Raw genomic sequence first — 22,991 nt, 5'->3', positions numbered from 1 at the left:
GCCGTGGAGGACCGTGGAGGACCCATCAGTGTATCCTCGGTTATAGCTCCTCCAGAGAGCCTCCTCGACGCTCGGTCCTCGAAGTGCATTTAGAGAAATGAGATGTCCTTCAACATGGCCGCTGAAATTCATTTCCGGGTCACTACCGGAGGACCGAGGAGTCGAGGAGGGGGATTTGATGAAATGAGAAAGTGCCCCGCTCAAGTAGGTTCCACATGAAACATAAAAAACATAAACAGAACAACAAAAGGACATTTTACAGCATCATTACAGGGATTACAATTTACAATAACTATCCACATGAACAGGTACAGCTTCCGATTGAGTAGCATCCAACCAAGCTTTAAAAACATTTAGTGGCACCAGATTGCTCAGTTTCCATTTCAATTGCAGACTATTCCAAGACAGAGGATCTGTGCATCTAAAAGCTATCTTCCCTAAGACAGTCCTAGCAGTTGGCACATTTAATACTTTACTATTACATGTCACTTGTTAGACGCTTTTATCCAAAGCGACTTACATACTCAATACTGTGGACAATCCCCACAGGAGCAATTTGGGGTGAAGTGTCTTTCCCAGGGACACAACGACATGCTGACTGCAGTGGGGTTTGAACCTATAAATTAACCCCCTGACCCGAACACCAACGGACAACCTACTGCGCCACAGTTTTAGATGACCCTAATTGAATGTAGCTTTCCTGTTTGTGTTACCTGCAATATTTAAGCATCTTCTGAGCGTTGGAATGAGTTGCCTCGTTTTGTTTTGAACACCTGTCCATTGACTTAAAATGTTAAAACCAGCAAAACAAAAACATGCATTTTGTAGATGTGCCCCGATTGTGATTTTTCGAAACAGATTTTGATCTAAACATTTGAAGCCCTAGAAATATACATCGCCACTGGTGTAACTTAAAGTCAACTGTTCAGGTGAAAGGCTTTAAACACATGTGCGTCTCTAGCTACGGATCATGAGATTATTTATAGTGTAAACCATTAACCTTTATTACAGCCCCAGTGCTTTCAGAGCAGTTTACAGCTAATGTCAGATAATATGAAACGTCGTCGCCCTCTGCTGCTCACCGTCAGCACTACAGTTGCACAATGTAGATTATTCCCAGCAGCTAACGTACCGCATACATCTAAATCTTTGCAAAATGACAATCTTACTGCCTTAAGAATTTTCTTGTCTTCCCAATTACAGTATAATTATGTAAAATTGTAGTCGCTTGGGGACTCTTAAGCATCAGTTTAATTCAGTGGTTTGATACAGCAGAGGGATCATTATTGGATTAAAATAGGCAGATTAAGGTTCGGTGGAGCTTGATGACCTCATAACCCCTTAGTCCCTATACATGTCATGATTTTCTTCCCCAAGACTACGTTTATCAAGAAAGGAAAGTTCTGTTCTGAGATCTGTCCCGTACATACTTTGGTGTTTAACATTACAACTTTTAATTGCACAATTTTCTCATAGGTAAAGTCAGGATTTTTGATAAAAGAAAAATCACAAATATGTTGGTTAAACAAAAATGTTTTATTCACAACGCAAATTAAACGGGTTTAGCGTTTTCCACCGACACGGGGTGCGTTGATCTTCATCGTCTTGGCGACCTTGGGCTTCTGTGCAGTCTTGGCAGCCGACTACAGAAAGAAATACAGAAAATAGTTACAAATCCTCATAAAACATAAGGTTGCTCAATAATCAAGTGAATACTAGGGGGCAGGCAAACAATATCTTAACTCTGTGATTCATAACATAGCATCCAACATTTATTGATGAAGGGATACAACCAAAAACAGCTCTCATCTGTATGGCTTCAGATCTTACCTTTGCACTGGCGGCAGCAGGCTTCTTTGTTGCTGCCTTTGCCTTCTTGACCTCCTTGGCAGCCCTGATAGAAACAAGAGAAACAATCAGCCAAACTGAACAAGGAGAATATTTGCATACCATCTTCTGTCATCATGTAATCTTAATATTTGACAAGATTGCTGAAAATAGATCCAACTAGAGAAATCCAATCACAGCAATAACAACAACGCATTGTCAAAAACAAACAAGTTCTGTCAATAGTTCCAAAATAAGGCAGAGATGTTTTTGTTGTCAGGTTTTGATGCTGGTAATTTCCTAGACACTTCATTGACAAGTGATTCCAGAAGAGCGTTTCAAGCTAAAACAAATGTGCTTTAAGTAATGCTACAGAAATAACCAACAAAACAAAGAGCCAATATTGTTTCTTAAAAAATAAAAACACATTCTAAGAGCAATTCTTTTTTTTTCTCATCCACTTGAAAGATTGATGACATTAATCAATTTAAATGCTACAACCTACAGAGTTTAACTGACCTCTTCAAAATGTATATAATGTGAGGTTCTTAGCATAACATGTCCTTTAAAAGGTTGCAAAATGACAGCTGTTTGCAGGGCTAGCAGGGACAGATTACCACGAGATCGCCGACAAAAGTTGACTCAAATTCCACAATTATAACTTTGTGATATCTGTCCTGCTAAAGTGATGACCCCTTCATGTTTAAGTTATTCAGCCTGATTCAAGAGCAACCAAGAAACTGGATTCATCTTAGATAAAAGCATGTTTGTGTCCTCACCTGATGGCCTGCTCTCTCTGGGCCTTGCGGACCTCTGGCTTCTGGTTCCTCTTGGCCATGATCTCGGCCAGGGAGGCCCCAGTGATGGCCCTCTGGAACTTCACTGCACGACGGGTACGCTTCTTTGCGATCTCTTCCTGTTAACACATTATGACAAAAACCAACATTACCATCATGCCCTACTTCTGTTCACTGAACCACCTGAAAAGGATCCTACATAACGAGTAGTTTACATAAAACATGCTGCGTTGAATCAGTAAACCTGCTACCCGATGGAGGTAAAAGCCGTGAACTGAACCACGAAACTTTCTGATCATAAACTGCAGTCTACCTCTTTGCAGAAAGTTACCAACACTTGCATGTCTAGACTATACTTTTAAATGTTGGAATTCATTAAAGTAGTGGCATTTAACATATGTCTAAGTACGTTGTAGAGACCCAATGTGTCATTGAATCAGACGGCACATAATACAGTCTGAGTTGAGAATGATGTAGCGTGTGGGAGAATTTGGAGGCTGGCCAATGGAGAAATGTCATTTAAGACGTCAAGGACCAGTACTATGACCTCCTGTTGCTCTATGGCTGCAGGTGTGGAGTGAGCACTGCTGCCCAGCCTGCAAAACGCAGTCAGGCAACAGCACATGACACAGATCGACACCGTGCACACCGGTCACCCTCAGCCAAACTGACGAGTAAATGAGACAGATCATCAGATCAATCAATATGGTTTTGTAAAGCCAAATTAAAATCCCTATGCGTTACACAACATGACGACATGCAATTAGTGCCTTTTGAAACTGATAAAAGAATAAGTAACCAGCCAAATATCTGCACCAGACTATAACTTGTTACCCAACAGTGCAGCATTAGAGCTTTAAATCCCACCACCACCACCCAGGTACTGAAAACAGTGAAGCCTGTTACTTACAGACTGGCCCTTCTTGTGCTTGCGTCTGTACAGCACAGTCCAGTTGATCTGTCTGGGATTCCTCTTGGCGAGGAACGCAGACTCACATTTGCCATTCAGAAACTGAAACACCTAACGAGAACAGGAACAAAAGTAACATTTTTAGACCACCAGTTTACAAATCCCTATAGACACTCACAGGTTTACTTTAGAATGTGCAATGAAGTGAGATTTCAGACATGGATCATCCTTTCAAACACTAATCACAGATCAAACGTTAACATCTACAACATTTGACATTGTGAAAGGATTGTTGGTAGAAAGTAGCACACATGCCAGTTATTTTAGTGGGGGGCTGCTTTGAGAGCACATCAACTCATGTATAGCAATTATGTATGTATGAGAATTCCCCACTAATAAAGGATTTCTGATCATAAATATTACTTAATGTTGGCACTCTCATACAGTTTAAAGGTCAATTGTATATTATATTCATATGAAGCATGCCATTTCCTTTTTGTCAAGCACTAGGAAGTGCATTTCTTGTATGAAAGAAGCTTTGAAAACATGATATAATAATTTCCTGGGTGTATAGTACATAGTGCTGCAATTTACTTAACATACTGATACCATGGTGACGGGTTGGATAGCAAGGCAATATATGACACTGTTTTAAGTTAACATTTACAAGCTCTACAACTGTTCTGAATGAACAAACACAACAACACAGCAGTGTCAGACCTACAAAAAAGCAGCACATTAATAGAATTAGTACATTGTTATGTTAGCATGTTTCATAGCACTCCAGGCACTGTTGCTAGGTTATAAACTTGCATATTGGGCACAAACCACAAAACGTTCTGATCATAAACGGCAAACCTCTTTGCAGATAGTTTTTATTTCTTTTTGAAGGCTACGGTAGTTAGGAGTTGCTTCAGATCCTCAAGGCAATGAGAAAGTGTCCAACACTTGCATGTTTAGACTAGAATTTTAAATGGTTGGAATTGCATTTAACATATGTCTAAGCAAGTTGTAGAGACCCAATGTGCCATTGAATCAGACGGCACATAATACAGTCTGAGTTGAGAATGATTTAGCGTGTAGGAGAATTTGGAGGCTGGCCAATGGAGAAATGTCATTTAAGACGTCAAGGACCAGTACTATGACCTCCTGTTGCTCTATGGCTGCAGGTGTGGAGTGAGCACTGCTGCCCAGCCTGCAAAACGCAGTCAGGCAACAGCACATGACACAGATCGACACCGTGCACACCGTTCACCCTCAGCCAAACTGACGAGTAAATGAGACTGATCATCAGATCAATCAATGTGGTTTTGTAAAGCCAAATTAAAATCCCTGTGTTGCATACAACATACAAGTAGTGACCGGTTGGATAGCAAGGAAATGTATGACACTGTCTTATGTTATCAACATTTCCAAGCTCGACAACTGTTCTGAATGAACACAATAACACAGCCGCCTCAGACCGACAAAAAAGCGGCACATTAACAGAATTAGTACATTGTTATGTTACTGTAGCGCCACCAGTTAAGGCTAGCAGCTAAAGCTAGCATGTTTCATAGCACTCAATGTAGCCGACTGGGCCTACTATACTCCAGGCAGTGTTGCTAGGTTATAAACGCTCATATTGGGCGACAAAGACAGCAAAAATAAAAGTTCGAATGCGACGAATTTTACTTCACACCGCATCTATGGCAAGGCAGCTGGAAACCGGTTTCGTGTTGAATGGTTAACGTACCTTTCCATCTATCCTGGCGTATCGGCGGCCATGGCCGGGATATATTTTATACCCGCTGAAACTGCACAACTCGACCCTGAAAACAAGAAATACAAGGCATCACTAAAAGAAAAGGGTACACCGTAAGGATTAATGTATATAAAAGCGTTATAACGTTTATTTAAACGTTGAGATGGCATTTGATAGTATTCTGTACACTCACTTCATGATGGCGACGAGAGGGCACAAAACCGGAAAGAAAGATGACAGCGGCGGAAACGGAATTGGAAAGAATGAGAAATGGTATTTATGAACTAATAAACGGTAAATATTTATTTTAGTCAGTTGACGTGTCGTTCATAATGAATACATGATATACACATATTGATAATGTTTTGCTTTCTACTTTAAAAATAAATAAAATGAATACGTTAGCTAATCATTACAAGGTTTACCCAGGGTTTACGTCACAATCTGACGGTTGCCTAACAAGCGGTTGAGATTTCTCGTTTGATTAATTTATTTTATTTTAGAAAAATATTAAATGTACATTCAATTAAATATCCACCATCAATTCGTGGACGTTTTTGGTCATAATAGTTATTATTTTTTCTGTGTTCGATACTACCTTGTTGGCGGTAGGAAATGACGATTTGTGTAGTCTTCTCAAGCGACAGAGCCCACACTCCAAACGAGCGATGTGTCTTGTCTGGACTACAATTCCCCTAACCTCCTTGGTTTTAACCGTTTGACAAGCGACAGACGCCTCTTGTCTTTCACACCAGACTGTAGTAGCTGGTATAGTTTTTAGATAACATTAGGTGTTGCCTGATGCGACAGAATGGGGGTATCAGATTTACAAATCGACACAAATGCTGGTAAGTGGCTATGTTATTGGTTTCGCCAGACAAAAAGCGATGGTTATTTTTGTGTGTAACGCTAGCCCTTGTGAGAAGGTTTATTATTAGCAACCCAACGTTAGCTTAGCTAGCATGTATCTCCACAGATTCCTGCACTGCAGTAAGCTAACGTTACTAACGTTGTATCTGATGATGCTGATCAAAACAGCATGTGTCAATCCTCTATTGACAGACTTACATATAGTCTTGTAGGAAAGATTAACAAAGCATACATATCAGGCTAACTCACTGTGTTGTGCTAATGTTCTGCAAGTTGTCTAGGTAACGTTAGCTAAATAGTGAAAGACGAAATAATGACTTATCTTTGCCATACTTGTAATTCTAAAATGTCTACTGTTTGTATTGCTCGTACTTACATTCTGCACTGTAACTGCTGTAACTGCTGCAATTGTTTACTGTACATACTGTATATTAGATTTGATGAGATGTACTGTGTTGCTCCCAATTTGGGAAGCTGTTTTGTTAGCTTGTAAACAAGGCATTGCACATGAATTAACAACAACATAAAATAGAAACTAAACGCAAGTTATCTTAGCTAACATGCATCTCCACAGCATTTGGATGCTCAAGTACCTGCACTCTGAAGAAGGAAAGTGTAGTCTAATCTGAATGTAATGCTGTGTGTTTTGTAGCCAAAGGGGATTAGCAAAATAAAAGTTGTTGGTGTCTCAGTATGTCTAATCTCCACTTTATTTGCTCCTACAAGGACCTGTGGTGGATCTTTCAGCACGCGGTATGCAAAAGCTGGATCCTGATTTAATCTGCTCCGAGGACACTCACACTCTCATCCTGGACCGTAACCAAATAATGAAACTGGACTATCTGGAAAAGAGTCCTGGCCTTCAGCAGGTAATTACACTTGTAAACCCTTTGCTTGGTTTTACTATCTTCATTTACAAGCTTAAAGTGAACTTACTGATGACTCGGTGGATAAATATAAGTAAATGTTTTTGATAGAATGCCTTTTGTAACATATTTTCCCCTTTAGCTATCTGTAGCCAGTAATCGCCTGGTGAGAATGATGGGTGTGTCTCGGCTAACAGACTTGACAGTCCTCAATCTTCCAAATAACAGTATTGGATATATCGAGGGGCTAAGAGACATGCCAAACCTTAAATGGCTAAACCTGTCTGGGAACAATATTAAGGTGAGTGAGACCGAGTGATAGATACTGCATCTAATGTATTCACAATAATGTCATTTCATAGATCGAACAATTAGTTTCAGCTTATGGGTTTTACATATTCGAACTGACTGTACACCCTTTTACACAGGTCATTGAGCAACTCAACAACTGTGTTTCTCTTCAACATCTGGATCTGTCTGACAATAACATATCTACCATTGGTGATGTGACTAAACTGGTGGCATTAAAGGTGAGCGCTGGGGTCTCTGAGTTCAAAAGTGAGCATTAAACAAACTAAATCACAGATCAGTGCTTTCTGAAAACAAATGTATTCTTTAATACATTTCCTGTCCATTTTGCAGACACTGTTACTCCATGGAAACAGCATTACAACACTACGGACTGTGCCCGTTCATCTACCTGCCCAATTATCCATTCTTTCGCTGGCAGAAAATGAGATAAGGGATCTTAATGAAGTAATTCTTCTCTTACATGTTCAGCACTAATCTCCTTTTAAATGATAGAGAAGCGAATTATCCCTCACCGACTTTTCTTTGACTTTTCCATAGGCATCGTACCTTGCACCTCTCCATGAACTGGAGCAGCTTTCCATTATGAGCAACCCTTGTGTCATGGCAACCCCATCATTGCCGGGTTTTGATTATCGGCCATGTGTTATGAGTTGGTGTCTGAGCCTGAAGGTCCTGGATGGCTATGTGGTGTCACAGAAAGAAGGGTGTGTACAATCCTTTGTTGTTACAATATGCCCGTTGAAGACAAGATGAACACAAGGGTACTGTATACTGACATTTGAATCTCTTACTATACATGTCATGATTACAGTCTCAAAGCAGAGTGGCTCTACAGTCAGGGAAAAGGACGTTCATATCGACCAGGTCAGCATGTTCAGCTGGTTCAATACCTGGCCACTGTTTGCCCTCTGACATCATCACCGGCACTGGAGACGGCAGAAGACGCCAAACTGGAGAAGATCCTCAGTAAGCAGAGGTATAAATCTATAAAGGGCATTACTGCTTCACGACATAAAGCTACACAAACTGCACAGAGAAGAAAATCCTTACTTTAGGGTCGCACAAACCCTGCCATACATCATTGTTAATAGAACCTATTTACTTACAATGACCTCATGTTTGCTTTAACATTTCCTCTGCCTCTCAGGTTTCACCAAAGGCAGCTGATGGAGGAGACCCGAGGAGGCTGCTCTAGCCTTCCTCGTCCAACTCAGCTCGACGTGGAGATGCACAGTCCTTCACATCCCGTCCCACAGGGGGGAGCCAGAGAGGTGAAACAGATCGATGCACCGGCACCAGCTGCTGCTCCATCAGTCTTGGAGACCGGTGAGAGGGCTTATGTCGCAGTGTTTTTACAGCGTTTTAGGACTAGACTTTACTCCCTTTTCCACAGTGGAGAGAACACCCTTAGTGTAGACATGATTCTCAGCTGATTGTCATAGCAACGCCACATAAAACTGACATTAATCCTTTAACCAGCAAAATCTGTTTTCGAGTTTTTGAAGGTAGCGTGGCTATTTGAAAACGGCTGTTTTTTGTAGGATTTTCAGTGAGGTGCTAGTGAGAGTGCACCATGGTTGTACTTAAAAAAGCACCAGGTGCTATCTAGTATCTACAACGTTTGCTAATGGACAACTAAAAAATAGACCCATGTCAAATCATGCAATGGAAATGCGGTATTTGTCCGTCCATTGGTTTGATGCAATGTCTGAAGCTTGCTTCTTTCTTTTTTTTATCGTTCTTCTTTACAAATAATTGTGATGTAAAGCTTTCTGCATGAGCTTTAACTGATGGTACGTCTTCTTTTGAACAGAGCCAGTGGTGCAGTTTAACACCTGGATGAGCTGTGATTCTTCCCACCAATCGTTGCCTGTAGTTCGCAGCCCAAGGCACAAAGAGGAGCACATCTACTTAGAGGATGTGCAGACAGATGAGGAGAAACTCAACAGCAGCATGCTTTCCTCTGAGTCCACCTTTCTCCCATTCACATCTGGTGTGGAGCCACAAACAACCCACTCTGACAGCGAGGACGAGACACAGACATTTGAACTGGACTCCCTTGCTCCAAAGTGGCCAGCACAGCCCAAAAGGCACAACACAAACAAGACACATCAGGCCCCCCCAGTGGATGTGCAAGAGAGCGGTCTTGAAGGGGAACTTATATCTGATGCAGTCACTACAGGTGGATCACTGGGGGTCAGAGGAAGCACACCGCAAAATAATCTGGAAACATCCTTTGACTTTGGTAGAGCAGAGACAAAAGAAAACACAGAGCAGGAAGAAGTCGGTATTTGTGCCAATAAATCAAATGTGACGGAAGCAGACAGGGCGGCAGTTAAAATCCAGTCATGGTGGCGGGGACAGCACACTCGCTGTTATCACCCCATGGCCAGGGAGGTGCGTAATGAAATCCGCCTGCGCAGGATGCAAGACCACATCGTCTCCCTGTCTGGAAAGTTAGACGGGTAAGCGACTGACCAGCATTGTTATTATCTTATGGCAGGAAATGGTTTAACAAGTACTGCCTATGATTGTGTTTATTATATATAAATACATATTCACTTCTTGAAGGCTACTTAAAGGTAACAATGGTATTTGTTTGCAGGGTGCAGCAGCAGTATGAAGAAGAGCGCTTACGAAGGCTGGTTCAGGAGGAAGCTGTCAAGTTCCTGTGGAAACAAGTCAGTGGTTTAAAGTCATTTTTAATTTTGGTACCGGTCTTGCTTAAACGGCTATGTTAATGATTTAATGTAGTTTTATCATGTTTCAAATAAATGATTGAACTTAGTACATGTTTAGTTAGTTTAACACTGTCCCTGTGTGTCCCCTTTAGCTCCAGTCCATGCAGCAGTGGAAGCAGTCTGTGGAGCAGCAGCTGTCCAGCATCAGTCAGGCCGTCACCCCCGCTCACATCTCAGCTCCTGGACTGTGCGTCCCGCCTGTTGCATCCAGCACGGCCATCTCACCCAGCACAGGGGCCTCGTTCCCAGACTCCGGCTTCCAGTCAACGAGTGATCAGCTGGCAGCGCAGGAGGACAGCTTCCTGAGCAGCGGGTCAGCAGTCTCTCTGAAGACGGTGCGAGCACTGAGCTCTGTTTGTAGCGGTGGTGTGGACAGCGCAGACTGCAGCCTGCTGGAGCAGTACCTCTCGTCGGTGCAGCAGATGGAGGAGGAGGCTGAGGAGGGCATCAGTGATAGAACAGAAACCCCACAGCCCTCCTCACCAGCATCACCCAGCAAAACAGCACAGTCCCCCCCCCAGGAGGCTGCAGACAACAAATCAGTAGTAAAATGTCTGAAGCAAACTGTCTGAGGGTCTTCACCTAACAAACACTGTACACTACTACTGACTCATTTGGCACTGATTGCAAACTCGAGATGCATTGCTCCCTCTTGAGACTTTGTCCCTGCACTTATCTTGATAACTGACCCAAATCTCATATAACGGTGCACTTGGTTTCCTTTGTTCATCAAGACTGATCCGAGGATAGGCTTGAAAACAACAACTTACTGTGAATGTAACTCACTTGTTTTTATACTTCACTTTGTTCTGATATTTAACATTTTCCTCCCTGTGTAAAGGCAACTATTGTGATGTGGGTTAGGAGCATATTAGTAGCTTCAAAGCAATCATTTTAGGATGAAACACAGTAGGTTTCTACCTCTTCTGACTTAAATATCAGGCACAGCATATCCTGTCTCCTTTCTAAATATCCACTCTGTCAAGAACATGTGATTAGCTTCAGTTAAGCGGCTTAGGAATTGTGGAATGTAGTGCACAAAGCTATATAATACCCATAAACAACAAGCATACTATTTATTATCACATCCAGGGTTAACAGTTTTTATCACCTCAGAATGTTGTAGCGTCTTTAAAAAAATGTTAATAAAGCTGCAATAAATTATTTTCCAATATTTGTTCTTTGGTTATAATATTATGTTGAACTGACAAACTTTATTTCTGTAAAGAAGGTATATTGATACTCATTCATGGACAACAACCTTTTTTTGTCACAGCACATTATAATTTTTGGATTATTTTGGTAGGTGTTTGTATAGCCTGATTGAATGTGTTTGAAGTATTCAAATAATTTATCTCAATGTAGCTATAAAACTGTAAAAGGTGGAACCTTAAAGGTGACATGTCATGCTTTTCCGGTTATTGCCCGTCTCCTTGTGTGTTATGAAGGTTTTTATGCATGTAAACGGTGTGCAGAGTCAAAACCCTCAAAGTACACCCTGTAGCGAGTAAAACTCTAAAACAGAAAATACCTCCCCAAAACGCCTCGTTGGAGATACGTCACTGTCCATTTGATTCTTCCGGGGACATCATGATGTCATGTCGTACCCGGAACGAAATGGACCAATCCGTGGAGCCGTTACATTAAGCCCCCGCTGATTGGTCCAAATTGACCAATCCACGGACTTCCTCACACACACACTGGCAGCTCTGCTGATCTCTCCTCCCTGCAGGCTGCAGGCTGATAACAGACAGTTGGGATCGCGGCGACATTCTCTCTGCAGACCCATTCTCACAGCGTTTATCAACCTTTTTCTGACTCAATATCAAGCCACACTTATTGTTTTTACTTCGGCTGTGACTTTGTGTGTGCTCAGGGTGAGTTTGGCTGTGTTTCGCTGTGTATCGCTAAACAAGGAAATCACGCCTCCATGGAGCTCAGCGCGATTCACAACGTCCCGACTGGTCCCGACCAATCGGAGCACACTGGGCTCACAGGGAGGGGGGGGCAAGAGCTGCAGCGAGCCGTTTAGTGGAGAGAGTGAATACACATACTTTACAGAGATGCTGTATGCGAAACCAATGTGAGTTTGGAAAATTGCACAGTATAAATCTATTCTAGTAGACCTCAACAATGGAATTATGATCAGTGGAAATGGCCATGACATGGGACCTTTAATTAATCAATTCACAATACATCCCATGCTTTTGGTATATCAAACTGGATCATATTTATAATCTGATCATATTTTTTGTATTTCAAATCCTAACTTGAAAAACCAGAAGCTCTTATCTAATGTAGTGAAGTTAAAATAGCAATATTTATCTCTGAAGTGTAAAGTATAACATGGCCAATGGTGATAAACTGGCTCCACGTTGTATTGAGTACACTACCTGAGTAAACAGGGTTCGAGCTATGTGGGAGCCAATGGGAGCTGAGCTCCCATAAGGAGGGGTCTGAGCCTTTATATATACAGTCTATGGTCTGAGCTCCCACGGACGCAGTGAATACATACATCTGCTCATATGTGAACTATTATTACATTTAAAGGATAAGTTGTTTGTTACACATGACACATATTGTGTGCAGTAGACAGTTGTATTCGTGCTTACAAGATCAGGATTCAGGTTTGGAAACAACAAGCTGTTAACAGTTAAGCCCCAAGCCTGTTTTTCTGGAGAGACAACTAGTGCCGAGTTATCTACGGACGCAGTGAATACATACATCTGCGGGGGTTGCTAATACATTACTAACAACCATTATTTTAATCACAAATAATGCATGTGTCAATGTAATGGGTATTATTTACGTTAACGAGGTAAATAGGCTAAAAGAAAAGCATGTTTTCCAAAAGAACTACGAATATCTTGAATGACAATATGCCTGCACTGCACCTCCAAGGCGCGCAATACATTAATGCGCAATCTATGCCTGTGGTGTGCTGCCCGAGTTGAGATTATGTGTGTGCGTTGTTGAACCTTTTCATATTTAAATGTGTAGCAAGTAGAGGGCTTCTTTGTGTGTGTGTGTGTGTGTGTGTGTGTGTGTGTGTGTGTGTGTGTGTGTGTGTGTGTGTGTGTGTGTGTGTGTGTGTGTGTGCGTGTGTGTGTGCGTGCGCGTGTGTGCGTTAGTTTTAAAGACCCCCAAAGAGCTCTGTTTATAACTCGAACCCTGTGAGTAAATGTTTACCAGGTCATTATGCAAGATAACAGGATAAAGGGGGTTGTACTGTATTCATGAGAATTAGTTAATAATTAATGCATTTCCTCTCAATGTATTTTGTTGTGTGGAGATACGTTATCTATCCTTTACTTTGAGAGGCTTCCAGGGTTATGTGTTTAGTAGCCTACTAACCACCAGAGGACGCAACAGCAAGACCGACGTACCCTTTTAAACCCACCCCCTCCCGGGTCCTATTCACCGGAGCTGTCGGTACCATGGTCGGTACCCAGGACCATAGGCTGACGCTCCTCCAGTCTACCACCGACTCTGAGTTGCCACCCAAGCCGCCGGTGTCGCTTCTCCTGCTGACAGAACCGGCATCACCCCCCTCCCCTCCCGGTCCTCCGGCTGTCCAACATCCAGCTAACAGTTACCATTCGACGTAAGTAAAGGAGCATACACGGCTCTTTAACCGTGTATAACGTTAGCTGGTTTAACATTAGCTTACATTATTGTATAAATATACGAATGACATTATATGTTGGATTTCACACGTATGTTTCACATGTTATTATCCCGGTGTATTTGTTGTTAGCCGTTCATGTGATAGAAGCAGCTAACCCTTGTGATGTCTCAAGATGGAAGAACCACAGGGAGGTTTTAGAGTCACTACTAAAAGACAGAGCGATTTATACGGCTGTTAAATCTTCATTATATAACTTGTAGACATTAATAGGCGTGGGTAGATGTGTCGGATTAACAACTAGCACAGCAGCTTTGATTTGGACTATAGCCTTAGTGGATACAAGAAGCATTTGAACTGCAATGCAAATGTTCGAGAGGTCCAACAACAACAACAACAACAACAACAACAACAACAACAACAAAATAGTCGATTTAGATAGATCCATTGGTGGAAGAAGTAGTCATTAATAGTAGTATAGTCATTATTTACTTAAGTAAAAGTAGTAATACAGTGTAAAAATACAAGTAAAAGTCCTGCATTCAAAATGTTACTCAAGTAGTTCGTCAAAAAGTCTTTGAATAAAAAAGTATGCACTTATGCATAATGGCCATTTTAAGCACCAGATATTTAATTATTTTATCAATTGTATTACAATTATTGGTGCATTAATGTCTTTATCCCTTCAATGTTGAACTAAGGTAAAGGTGGGGTTCATTTGTATTACTTTAACCACTACTTGGTAGTTTAACCTATAATAATGTGTGTCGATGTATATTTTGTGTTAATAACCGAAATCTGCAAAAGTAACTAGTGATAAATAAGTCAAATACATGTTGTGAGTAGAAAATACAACATTCGCCTACAAAATGTAGTGAAGTAAAAGTTTTAAGTAGCATAATGTAGAAATACTCAAGAAATACTTTAAGTGCAGTACTTCAGTAAATGTACTTAGTTACATTAAACCACCGTAGATGTATAGGCTCAGAACAGTCTCATAATACACACATGCACACAGAAGGATTCACACTTGTATTTCATGATCCGCAAAAGGAGTCACACTTGTATTTCTGGATCCACACTTGTGTTTTTCAATGCACACACAAATGTGTTCCGTTTTATATACATGTCAATAAAATCCAAATACAGAAAAAAGTTTTACATATGTCTTTTTGATCCAAACATATTTGTTTTCCATTTAAAACCGCTGCACCTGCAAACACAACCCGCTTTCTGTGCATGGATCGCTGTGCATTCGTGTGTGGGTTTTTTGAGACTCCCCTGACGGTCACCCGATTCGTACTTGTAATTTTTTCTATCTATAGCCAGTGCCAGGGTATTCCTGGGGTAGGCTACAGCCATACCAAGAAATGGCTTAGCCCCACTTTAGCGCCACCCAGGGGCGGATCTAGAAAAATATTCATAGGGTGGCAAGAGGGTGGCAAGAGGGTGGCAAGAGGGTGGCAAGAGGGTGGCAAGAGAGTGGCAGGAGATTTTGAGGGATGGCATCCCCTGGCAGAAGTATATGCTGATTTAATCACAGTCATATCAATCAATGTTAACTTGGAAAGCCACAATATTTATATTTTAACTCAATACCATTAGGTGACATTATTGTGGCACATAAGTAAAGCCTTAAATAGAGATATATAAGGTGGCAGACATAATTGAATGAATTTTAACTGAACAATAACTGAATTAGTTTGTTTCACTCTTAGACCAGCAGGGGTACCAAATCAGACTACTGCAATAAGTACATTAATGAACTGTCTCATCGATGTTTGTCTGAATTAATATGATAATATTAACAATCATATAATTCCTATCAGCTGTCAATCAGTGTTATGATTAGAGTTAATGATGAATTAGAGTTAATGATGAATGTTCCTCAAGATGCTTGCTCACCCTCATATATCAAAATTCAAAAGAATCAAAGGAACAGTTCAGCGCCCCACAACTTCATTGCAAACAGTTACAACCTTGACTTTACATCAGAAAGAACAAACATTAAAGAAGTGACTAACTGCATCAGTTAGGGTTAAAAAACGTGTATTCAGCTAAAACAAAAACATCGCTGCAGTTATTATCCAGTGGAAAGTCCTTGCCTAGTTCAATCAAAGTGGTTACTTTTTTGGCTGGGCAGTGTAGTTTTACACACCGTCTTATTTGACTTTCTCAGGACAGAACAGTTCAATACATTTGACAAATTCAACTTGGATGTATTTTGAATTATTTAATTTTTTTATAGGATATATACATTTCGGTTAACCGTTTTTTTGGGGGTCGAATATTCGAATATACATTTGCTTTCAAATTCCCATCCCTAGTAGGAACATTGCAGGCAGCCTTTCATTGCAACAGGGGATCAAGTTCCTTCCTGCCGCAACACGTTGGTAGCTCAAAGCAATTTCTTATCAGGAATCTGTTAATATTAGTTCATGAAAAAAGGATAAGGACGCGACTCTGTGTAGCTCTTATAGGCCGCTCAGTCTCCTTAATGCTGATGTCAAGATACTGGCTAAGGTCCTTGCACGACGGCTGGAGGTAGTCATACCAGAAATCATTTCTGAGGAACAAACAGGCTTTATACAGGGGAGATACTCATTTTCGAATATACGTACACTTTTCAACATAATTTACTCTAAGCAACCCTCTACCCTTCCTGAGGTGGTCGTCTCTCTTGATGCCGAGAAGGCATTTGATCGGGTAGAATGGGGATACTTATTCTCTGTCCTTAAGAAATTTGGATTTGGGAACACATTATGCTCTTGGATTCGTCTTTTGTACTCTTCTCCCCAAGCTAGTGTATGCACCAATGATACTCATTCAAGCTATTTTGCCCTTGGACGTGGTACACGACAGGGTTGCCCCCTATCCCCTATACTGTTCGCACTGGCTATTGAACTTCTTTCTGCGTGTCTGTTATTTGTACTGTGATGTAATAAAAAAAAAATATTAGTTCATGCTAGTTGCAGTCTGACATACCGTACTCATTTAAAAAGGAAAGCTGTAAAGAAGGAAAATGCATCGAGGTTATCACTGTGGAACATCATCATCAATGTGTCCAAACCATTTTTTATAGACGGACATTTGACTGTGCATACAACTGATTATCAGTTCACAAAATGCAAGTTCAAATATAAACCCAAAGCAGAAATAAACGAAAGGTGAAGACAATATGATTTTTAAACGTTTCTTCATACTCATAGTACTTTGTTTGTTCACCCTTCTCGATTACAGAGTTTGCCAGTATCAGTCGCTGAGGATGTTTTGATGCCATCATCGCCGGTGTGTCGACTGAGTGAAACCGGGCCTGATCATGGGAGACAGAAGGAGGTCACCATGTGCAGAAATGTGTCCAAATATGCCCTCATCTTCCTCTTTCTAGCCCTGTCCGGCTTCATCTTCCTGTTGCGCAACATTCACACTGTGGAGGTGAGGAGAGAAGCTACATGGGTTTACTGAATCACCCTACTATTACTTCATTTCATTTTGATATTGCTTTAGCTTATGCGGATATTTAAAGTGCAGACAATTCCTTAGAAACTGAATGGAAATGTTATGTTTTATATAACTTTTGACACTAAGGATGACTATCATTTCTCCACTTCTAGTTTCTAAGATCCCCACGTTTATATATATTTAGTACTTTATGTCCTTTTTTTTTTTTGGATTTGTGCTTATATTATATTGCTTTGTAAATCCAAAACCATTTACTGTTGTTTTATGTTGCACATTAACTTCCTATTTTTGTGCTGTTCACTTACGGTACGTCCACACAGCAGTTTTAGACGAATCTTCCACCGCTTCCAACGCTTCTCTGCCCATTGACTTTGAATGGGGATGACGTCACTTTGCCTCGCTTTTCATCGAACTGCATTGTGGGAGAGCGAAGCGAAGATTTCCAGGATTCAAAAGTTGAGCAATGTTCAACTTTTGAAGCTGAGCTGGAAGCGCCAGCCAATCAAACACGTTTATGCAAATCTGACAGTAGAAGCGCTAGCCAATCAAACTGCGTGTAAGCAGGGAGAACCAGACCGCAGTTCATTTCCTCATATTCCAAACGAGAAATTACGGGAGCAAATCACCCGGTTCTTTACGACCAGAACTATTAACGGGATACAAACCGGAGGAACCAGGCATGGAGGGAGGTGGCAGAGACAGTGGGTGAAACTGGTAGGTTTTCGCCTGTTTGGGGGGTTTATATATATATTGCTCGAATAAAATCCCCGGGGTTTTTTGCTTTGTATGTCGGGGGCGGGAGATTCATGTGATTGGTTGTTGGTCGCATTGCTCGCAAAAATTCCCCAAGCTGTCTGACACGCCCAGCTCCAAGATTTTCAAGATTTTCGAAAAGCTGCTGTGTGGACGTACCGTTAACCTTGCACAGCACTTTGGCCAACTCCGGTATTTATGAACATGCTATATAAAGAAACTTGACTCGACTCGACTTTTACTGAGAAAGCTTTTGTAAAAAGTATTTATTCCTTTTATGTATTTTTATGAGAGGCCGATGGTCACATGTCTTAACTCTCCTTCCTTTCTCTACAGAACTGGAACTGCCACACTATCTCAGCCCTCTACCAGCTCCAGAGCAGGATCCAGTCGTCCTTCCTTCCGGTGAATCTGCCCACCTTTCATCACAACCGCTCCTTCTGTGCACATCTGGGCCAGAAACCAACGCCTGAAGATGAACTGGAGGAGCGCTACCTGTTGGACTCCATCACCTGGCCTGGACCCCCGCCTCGCTCCTCACCCCCCGCCCTGCGCCAGACGAGCGACCCCGTGCACAGCCTGTTTGCCGTCCTCCCCACTCCGGGAGGGAGGGAGTGGCATGTGGGCGACCAGCTGGAGGCGCTTGTCCAGATGCACGACTTCCAGGGTCGTCCTAAGCGCTACGGAGGGGATTTCATTTTGGCCAGACTGCACTCCCCAGAGCTGGGAGCAGGCGTAGCGGGTAAAGTGCTGGACCACAAGAACGGATTTTATTCTGCTATGTTCCCGCTTCTCTGGGTGGGTTCTGCACAGATTGAGATCACACTGGTGCATCCGAGTGAAGCGGTGGCTGTGCTGCGACGGCTGAGGGAGGAACGGCCTGATCGGGTGTTTTTTAAGAGCCTGTTCCGCCTGGGCTTCCTGTCTGAAACAACAGTCTGCAACATGTGCCTGCCCCTTGAGCAGCCTCTGTGCAACTACACTGACCTCTACACAGGCGAGCCCTGGTACTGCTACAAGCCTAAGATGCTCAGCTGTGACAGCAGAATCAACCACGCCAAAGCAGGCTACCAGAAACACCTCATCACCAACAAGGAAGCACTGCTCTTCCAGAGGTTTGTAATGCGGAGGAAACTAATCGTAATATGATATATAGTTGAGATGTAGTAAGGCATTATTCTCCAGACCAAAACAATAAATATATTCATTTTTCTTACAAGAGTTGGTGTTCAAAGCATAATATATATATATATATATATGACTATAGCCACATAGTATATAGTATTCTTAAGAAATAAGTGAATTATAATCCAAAAACAAAGTCAAAATAAGTCCAACGAATGGATGAGAGGAATCTGTAATGTCAGTAGTGTCGGGCTCTAAAAACGATAAAAAAGCAACTAAAGTCAAGGACACAGAAATGTGGAAAGCACTCTGACAAAGAAAGGACTCAACTGTCCTCAACAATTAAAACCAGTTTAACGGAAGTTAAAGATTGAATAACACCAGACTTCAGAGGTTCAAGGCCTTTATTGTCATATGCGGTAGTTATGGCAATGAACATCTTAAGTCTTAACCTTTACCTCATTCATTCTTTGTCTTTTGTCATAGTGGTGTAAACATTAAAGTTCCCATACACGCTTCAGGACCCGACGGAATCGACGTTCTGCCCCCCAGGAAAGGTACAGTATCCCTGCAGAGTGTGTGCCTCATGTCCTTTGCTTTGATTTATTCCATTAATTTAATTTTGTTTGCCACATTTCTCGCTTTGCATCAGAGGTAGAGGTAGAAAGCAGCAGTGTAAAACCAGAGCCAATTAAGCTAGCCCCGTCTGGATATTACTACGAGGACTCATGGAGGCCATTAAGTGGCATTACAATGGGCCAGTTCAACGAATCATCCGCTGTCACTCAGTGTTTGAAGAACAAGGTGATCAACATGTACGGAGACTCTACCGTCAGACAGTGGTTCGAGTACCTCATCACTTTAGTACCAGGTGAGTTCTCTTTTTCCCTCATTCTCACACTAACTTGTATATTCCCACTGCAACTTCCATCTGTTCCCCTTCCCCAGGGTTGAGGGAGTTCAATTTGAACAGTCCTATGAACGTGGGGCCTTTCATGGCGGTGGACAGCACCCATAATATCCTGTTGAAGTACCGTTGCCATGGCCCGCCCATCCGCTTCTCCACCGTCATGGCCAGTGAACTGCGGTACGTTTCAAACGAGCTGGACGGCCTCTCCGGGGGGCCAAACACTGTGGTGGTCCTCAGCATTTGGGCCCATTTCAGCACCTTTCCTGTGGAGGTGTACATACGGCGGCTGCGTCACGTCAGGCGGTCGCTGGTGAGACTTCTGGACCGGGCGCCGGGGACGATGGTTGTGATTCGCTCGGGGAACCTCCAGGCCCTGGACCCGGAGGTCAGCCTGTACAACAGCGACTGGTACTCCCTGCAGCTGGACGAGGTGCTCAGGTCCATGTTCAAGGGGCTGAACGTGCTGCTAGTGGACGCCTGGGAGATGAGCTTAGCTCACCACCTTCCTCACGCCCTGCATCCTCCGCCGGTCATCGTCAAGAACATGATAGACACGCTTTTGTCGTACGTTTGTCCAGATAAGACAAAGAGACAACTTACATAGGAGAGGATGACGATATTGGATCTTGTTGTTGAGGAGTTCATTATGTGATGTCTTTTCCGAAGGTACACACCCTTTAAATACGATCTTTAATGAGAGATTTGCCTGATTCAAAGTACTGTTCTCTGTTGGTTTGTTTTTAAACTAATTTTGTTCTGAAAATGCCAAAGCCTTTGGCGCAGTGATTGTTACTTTCCATCTGCTTTTGGTAACAAAGTGTTGTGTGTGTGTGTGTGTGTGTGTGTGTGTGTATGCATTTTTAAAGTAATAATCACAAAGATTTACCTTCAAATGAATGTATTTTAAGTGATTTGCCAAATGAGGTAACCCTACAATGAGTGGGTCGAATGGTTCACGCGTGAAAGTCTTTGCATTGGTAGCTTTACAAACGGGGTGTGGCATATTCCTGGGTAAATGTACAAGATGCACAAAGTTAGTCAAGCGTTTCCCATCAGCTTGGTTTGCCAAAAAGAATAGGACGCAGCTCATGTAAAAAGACTAGCTCTCCAACTCTCTCGTGTTCATTCTTTTCTGGTCCGAGCTTGCACTGCGAGTAAACTGTAACTCTCCAAACAAAATAAAGATGAATACAGACCATACAATTAAAGTTAAAATACTTACGTCACACAGGAAAGTTTTAAAAACCCACCTGAAAATACTGCTTACCGACATGGTTTCGCCAAAGAGAATTAAATGGAAATCATCGAGACTTTACGTTGTCCATATTTGTGGTTGGTATGCTTTCAAGGTTGCAGTTTAAACTTTATATTTATGCATATCTTTGTTCGTTAGTTGTGCCAAAGCTGAAGACTCAGTGAGTTTTCATCTCGAGATTTTCCACAGGCTGTTCGGTGTTAAAGTTATATTATGTTCGGATGTTGAATACACTTAATTAGGTCAGGCTATTTAAAATGAAACACTGCTTTCTCTGATTATCTGTTCTGCAAAATACTCCTTTGTTAATTATCATATATAAATGTGTTGGATTTATTTTATAGTTAATGTTAATTTAGGTGTTTACAGTACATATCATCAATGGAACTTCTTTATCAGACCAAAGTTAAGTACTGACTGCATTTATATTACTTTTATCCACATTTCTTTAAACATTTCTTTTAAAACTTGTTATTTAAAGGCAACCTGAAACTCTCTGGTTGACCATCATTTTCCACAATTTACTTTTGGGATTTACTTTCTGCTTTTATATGCTCAAACGTCACTTTGAAGGTCTGGCTTTATTTTTGTATCTTTGGAGTCCATCCACATTGTGTCAGTTCCTATTGCTAATTTTACTTTCTACGTTAACTTTGATCCTTTATGCCGTCCCATGTTTATCGTAAGACAGCGAAGTTTGAAGGAGAGGTGGTTATCAGGTCTGTGATACAAAGAGAAATATGTGCCTGTCTAATCCTGTTTGTCTCTGACGACGATCAGACGCCGACTTTTAACAGACTTTATCAAAACTCATTTTTAATAAGAACAGCATCATCACTGTCAAATGTTTGCTTTTATAACTCTTAAGACGAGCAGCTCGTGACTCTGTTTTGTCATTCGCTTTCTCAAACGAGATTAGATTGAAGAAGCTTCGAGATTAAGGTAAATAACATATCAATAAAATGTGGGTATGATAATTGTCACGATAAATCAGGATCATGACATGGTGTCTGGTATCTTGCATTTTCCTGATCTTAAAACCTTTGGTACATTTCAATAAACTAAACTGTTAACACGGCAGCATTAGTAGCTCTGGTTTTTTGTTTAATTTAATTTTGTGTGTGTGTGTGAGAGATGTGGCAAAGAGGGCATCATTAAAACACAGACACAGCAATAAATAGGAACAGCATTAACAGTTTAATTCACACATGTTTTTTTAAATAGACACAATTTACTGCAGATGCTCATTCCAAAGGACTTATCATTCAAATGCTTTCTGCTGTAAATTAAAGGGCTCTCCTATAGGGAAATGTTCACTTGTTTATGCACCAAAGAGGAAAACAATCTGGGCTTCAAAATGTTTTTCAGTAATTTCATTCCAAGAATTTTAAAGAAATAAGAGGACTATTAAGAAGTGGATTAAAACCAACCCACCCATGACGGCTTAAATGTTAAAAAGACGTCGACAGAACAAATGAAAAATCAGTGCAAATAGCTTTCAGATGTGTTTGGGTCTCGGACAAACTGAAAAGAAAACTAAAGAAAATCTATTATACAACTTGCTGGCAATGGTTACATCCCCAATACATCAGTCCTTATGGCTGCTTCCTGTTGGAATAACATGCAGGAAAGAGAGGCTGAATACAGGATAAACAAAACTTAGCAAACAACTGAAAGACTGATAGACTGAACACTGTGTATGGGTCCACCACCAGAGATGTGCAGTTTGCTAGTGGAGCCTCGCAGATGGGAGTGCTGCAGCCCCCTCAGCACCCCCCTTCCCGCGTCCATTCG

General features: G+C 41.6%; 3 protein-coding genes and 2 non-coding genes across 5 annotated transcripts; 2 read left to right on the top strand and 3 right to left on the bottom strand.

The window, feature by feature from the left end:
* Window positions 1–1,517: 1,517 nt before the first annotated feature.
* rpl24 (ribosomal protein L24) lies at window positions 1,518–5,568 on the bottom strand. Its single transcript, XM_034110661.2, has 6 exons — window positions 5,472–5,568; window positions 5,270–5,345; window positions 3,535–3,645; window positions 2,607–2,743; window positions 1,831–1,894; window positions 1,518–1,643 (listed from the first exon to the last, which is right to left on the bottom strand). Exons 1-6 carry the CDS (start codon window positions 5,474–5,476, stop codon window positions 1,563–1,565), a joined length of 474 nt encoding a protein of 157 aa, XP_033966552.1. The 5' UTR covers window positions 5,477–5,568; the 3' UTR covers window positions 1,518–1,562.
* LOC117467148 (small nucleolar RNA SNORA23) lies at window positions 3,101–3,281 on the bottom strand. Its single transcript, XR_004554352.1, has one exon. It is a non-coding gene; the product is annotated as a small nucleolar RNA SNORA23 (small nucleolar RNA).
* On the bottom strand, window positions 4,610–4,790 carry LOC117467147 (small nucleolar RNA SNORA23). The gene has a single exon (XR_004554351.1). It is a non-coding gene; the product is annotated as a small nucleolar RNA SNORA23 (small nucleolar RNA).
* A 369-nt stretch (window positions 5,569–5,937) lies between the features above and the next one.
* Window positions 5,938–11,411, top strand: cep97 (centrosomal protein 97). The gene is made up of 11 exons (XM_034110609.2): window positions 5,938–6,126; window positions 6,875–7,017; window positions 7,157–7,315; window positions 7,443–7,544; window positions 7,657–7,770; window positions 7,864–8,030; window positions 8,138–8,302; window positions 8,474–8,652; window positions 9,140–9,791; window positions 9,932–10,007; window positions 10,160–11,411. Exons 1-11 carry the CDS (start codon window positions 6,090–6,092, stop codon window positions 10,637–10,639), a joined length of 2,274 nt encoding a protein of 757 aa, XP_033966500.1. The 5' UTR covers window positions 5,938–6,089; the 3' UTR covers window positions 10,640–11,411.
* Window positions 11,412–13,458: 2,047 nt separating this feature from the next.
* nxpe3 (neurexophilin and PC-esterase domain family, member 3) lies at window positions 13,459–22,275 on the top strand. Its single transcript, XM_034110260.1, has 6 exons — window positions 13,459–13,671; window positions 16,933–17,127; window positions 18,244–19,022; window positions 19,519–19,589; window positions 19,685–19,903; window positions 19,981–22,275. Exons 2-6 carry the CDS (start codon window positions 16,966–16,968, stop codon window positions 20,544–20,546), a joined length of 1,797 nt encoding a protein of 598 aa, XP_033966151.1. The 5' UTR covers window positions 13,459–13,671; window positions 16,933–16,965; the 3' UTR covers window positions 20,547–22,275.
* The last annotated feature ends 716 nt before the right edge of the window (window positions 22,276–22,991 follow it).

The sequence above is a fragment of the Pseudochaenichthys georgianus genome, chromosome 21 (genome assembly GCF_902827115.2).
Source record: "Pseudochaenichthys georgianus chromosome 21, fPseGeo1.2, whole genome shotgun sequence".
Lineage (NCBI taxonomy): Eukaryota > Metazoa > Chordata > Actinopteri > Perciformes > Channichthyidae > Pseudochaenichthys > Pseudochaenichthys georgianus.
Note: the sequence above shows the minus strand (reverse complement) of the source record. Positions and strands in the feature narration are given on the sequence as shown.

Coding starts and splice junctions, on each gene's coding strand:
- nxpe3 (XM_034110260.1), top strand. CDS start 16,966: ATGCCATCATCGCCGGTGTGTCGACTGAGTGAAACCGGGCCTGATCAT. Junction 17,128..18,243: donor GCAACATTCACACTGTGGAG/GTGAGGAGAGAA, acceptor CTTTCTCTACAG/AACTGGAACTGCCACACTAT. Junction 19,590..19,684: donor CGTTCTGCCCCCCAGGAAAG/GTACAGTATCCC, acceptor GCTTTGCATCAG/AGGTAGAGGTAGAAAGCAGC.
- cep97 (XM_034110609.2), top strand. CDS start 6,090: ATGGGGGTATCAGATTTACAAATCGACACAAATGCTG. Junction 7,545..7,656: donor CTAAACTGGTGGCATTAAAG/GTGAGCGCTGGG, acceptor TCCATTTTGCAG/ACACTGTTACTCCATGGAAA. Junction 7,771..7,863: donor AGATAAGGGATCTTAATGAA/GTAATTCTTCTC, acceptor ACTTTTCCATAG/GCATCGTACCTTGCACCTCT.
- rpl24 (XM_034110661.2), bottom strand. Junction 2,744..3,534: donor AGCACAAGAAGGGCCAGTCT/GTAAGTAACAGG, acceptor ATGTGTTAACAG/GAAGAGATCGCAAAGAAGCG. Junction 1,895..2,606: donor CAGAGAGAGCAGGCCATCAG/GTGAGGACACAA, acceptor TGTTTCTATCAG/GGCTGCCAAGGAGGTCAAGA.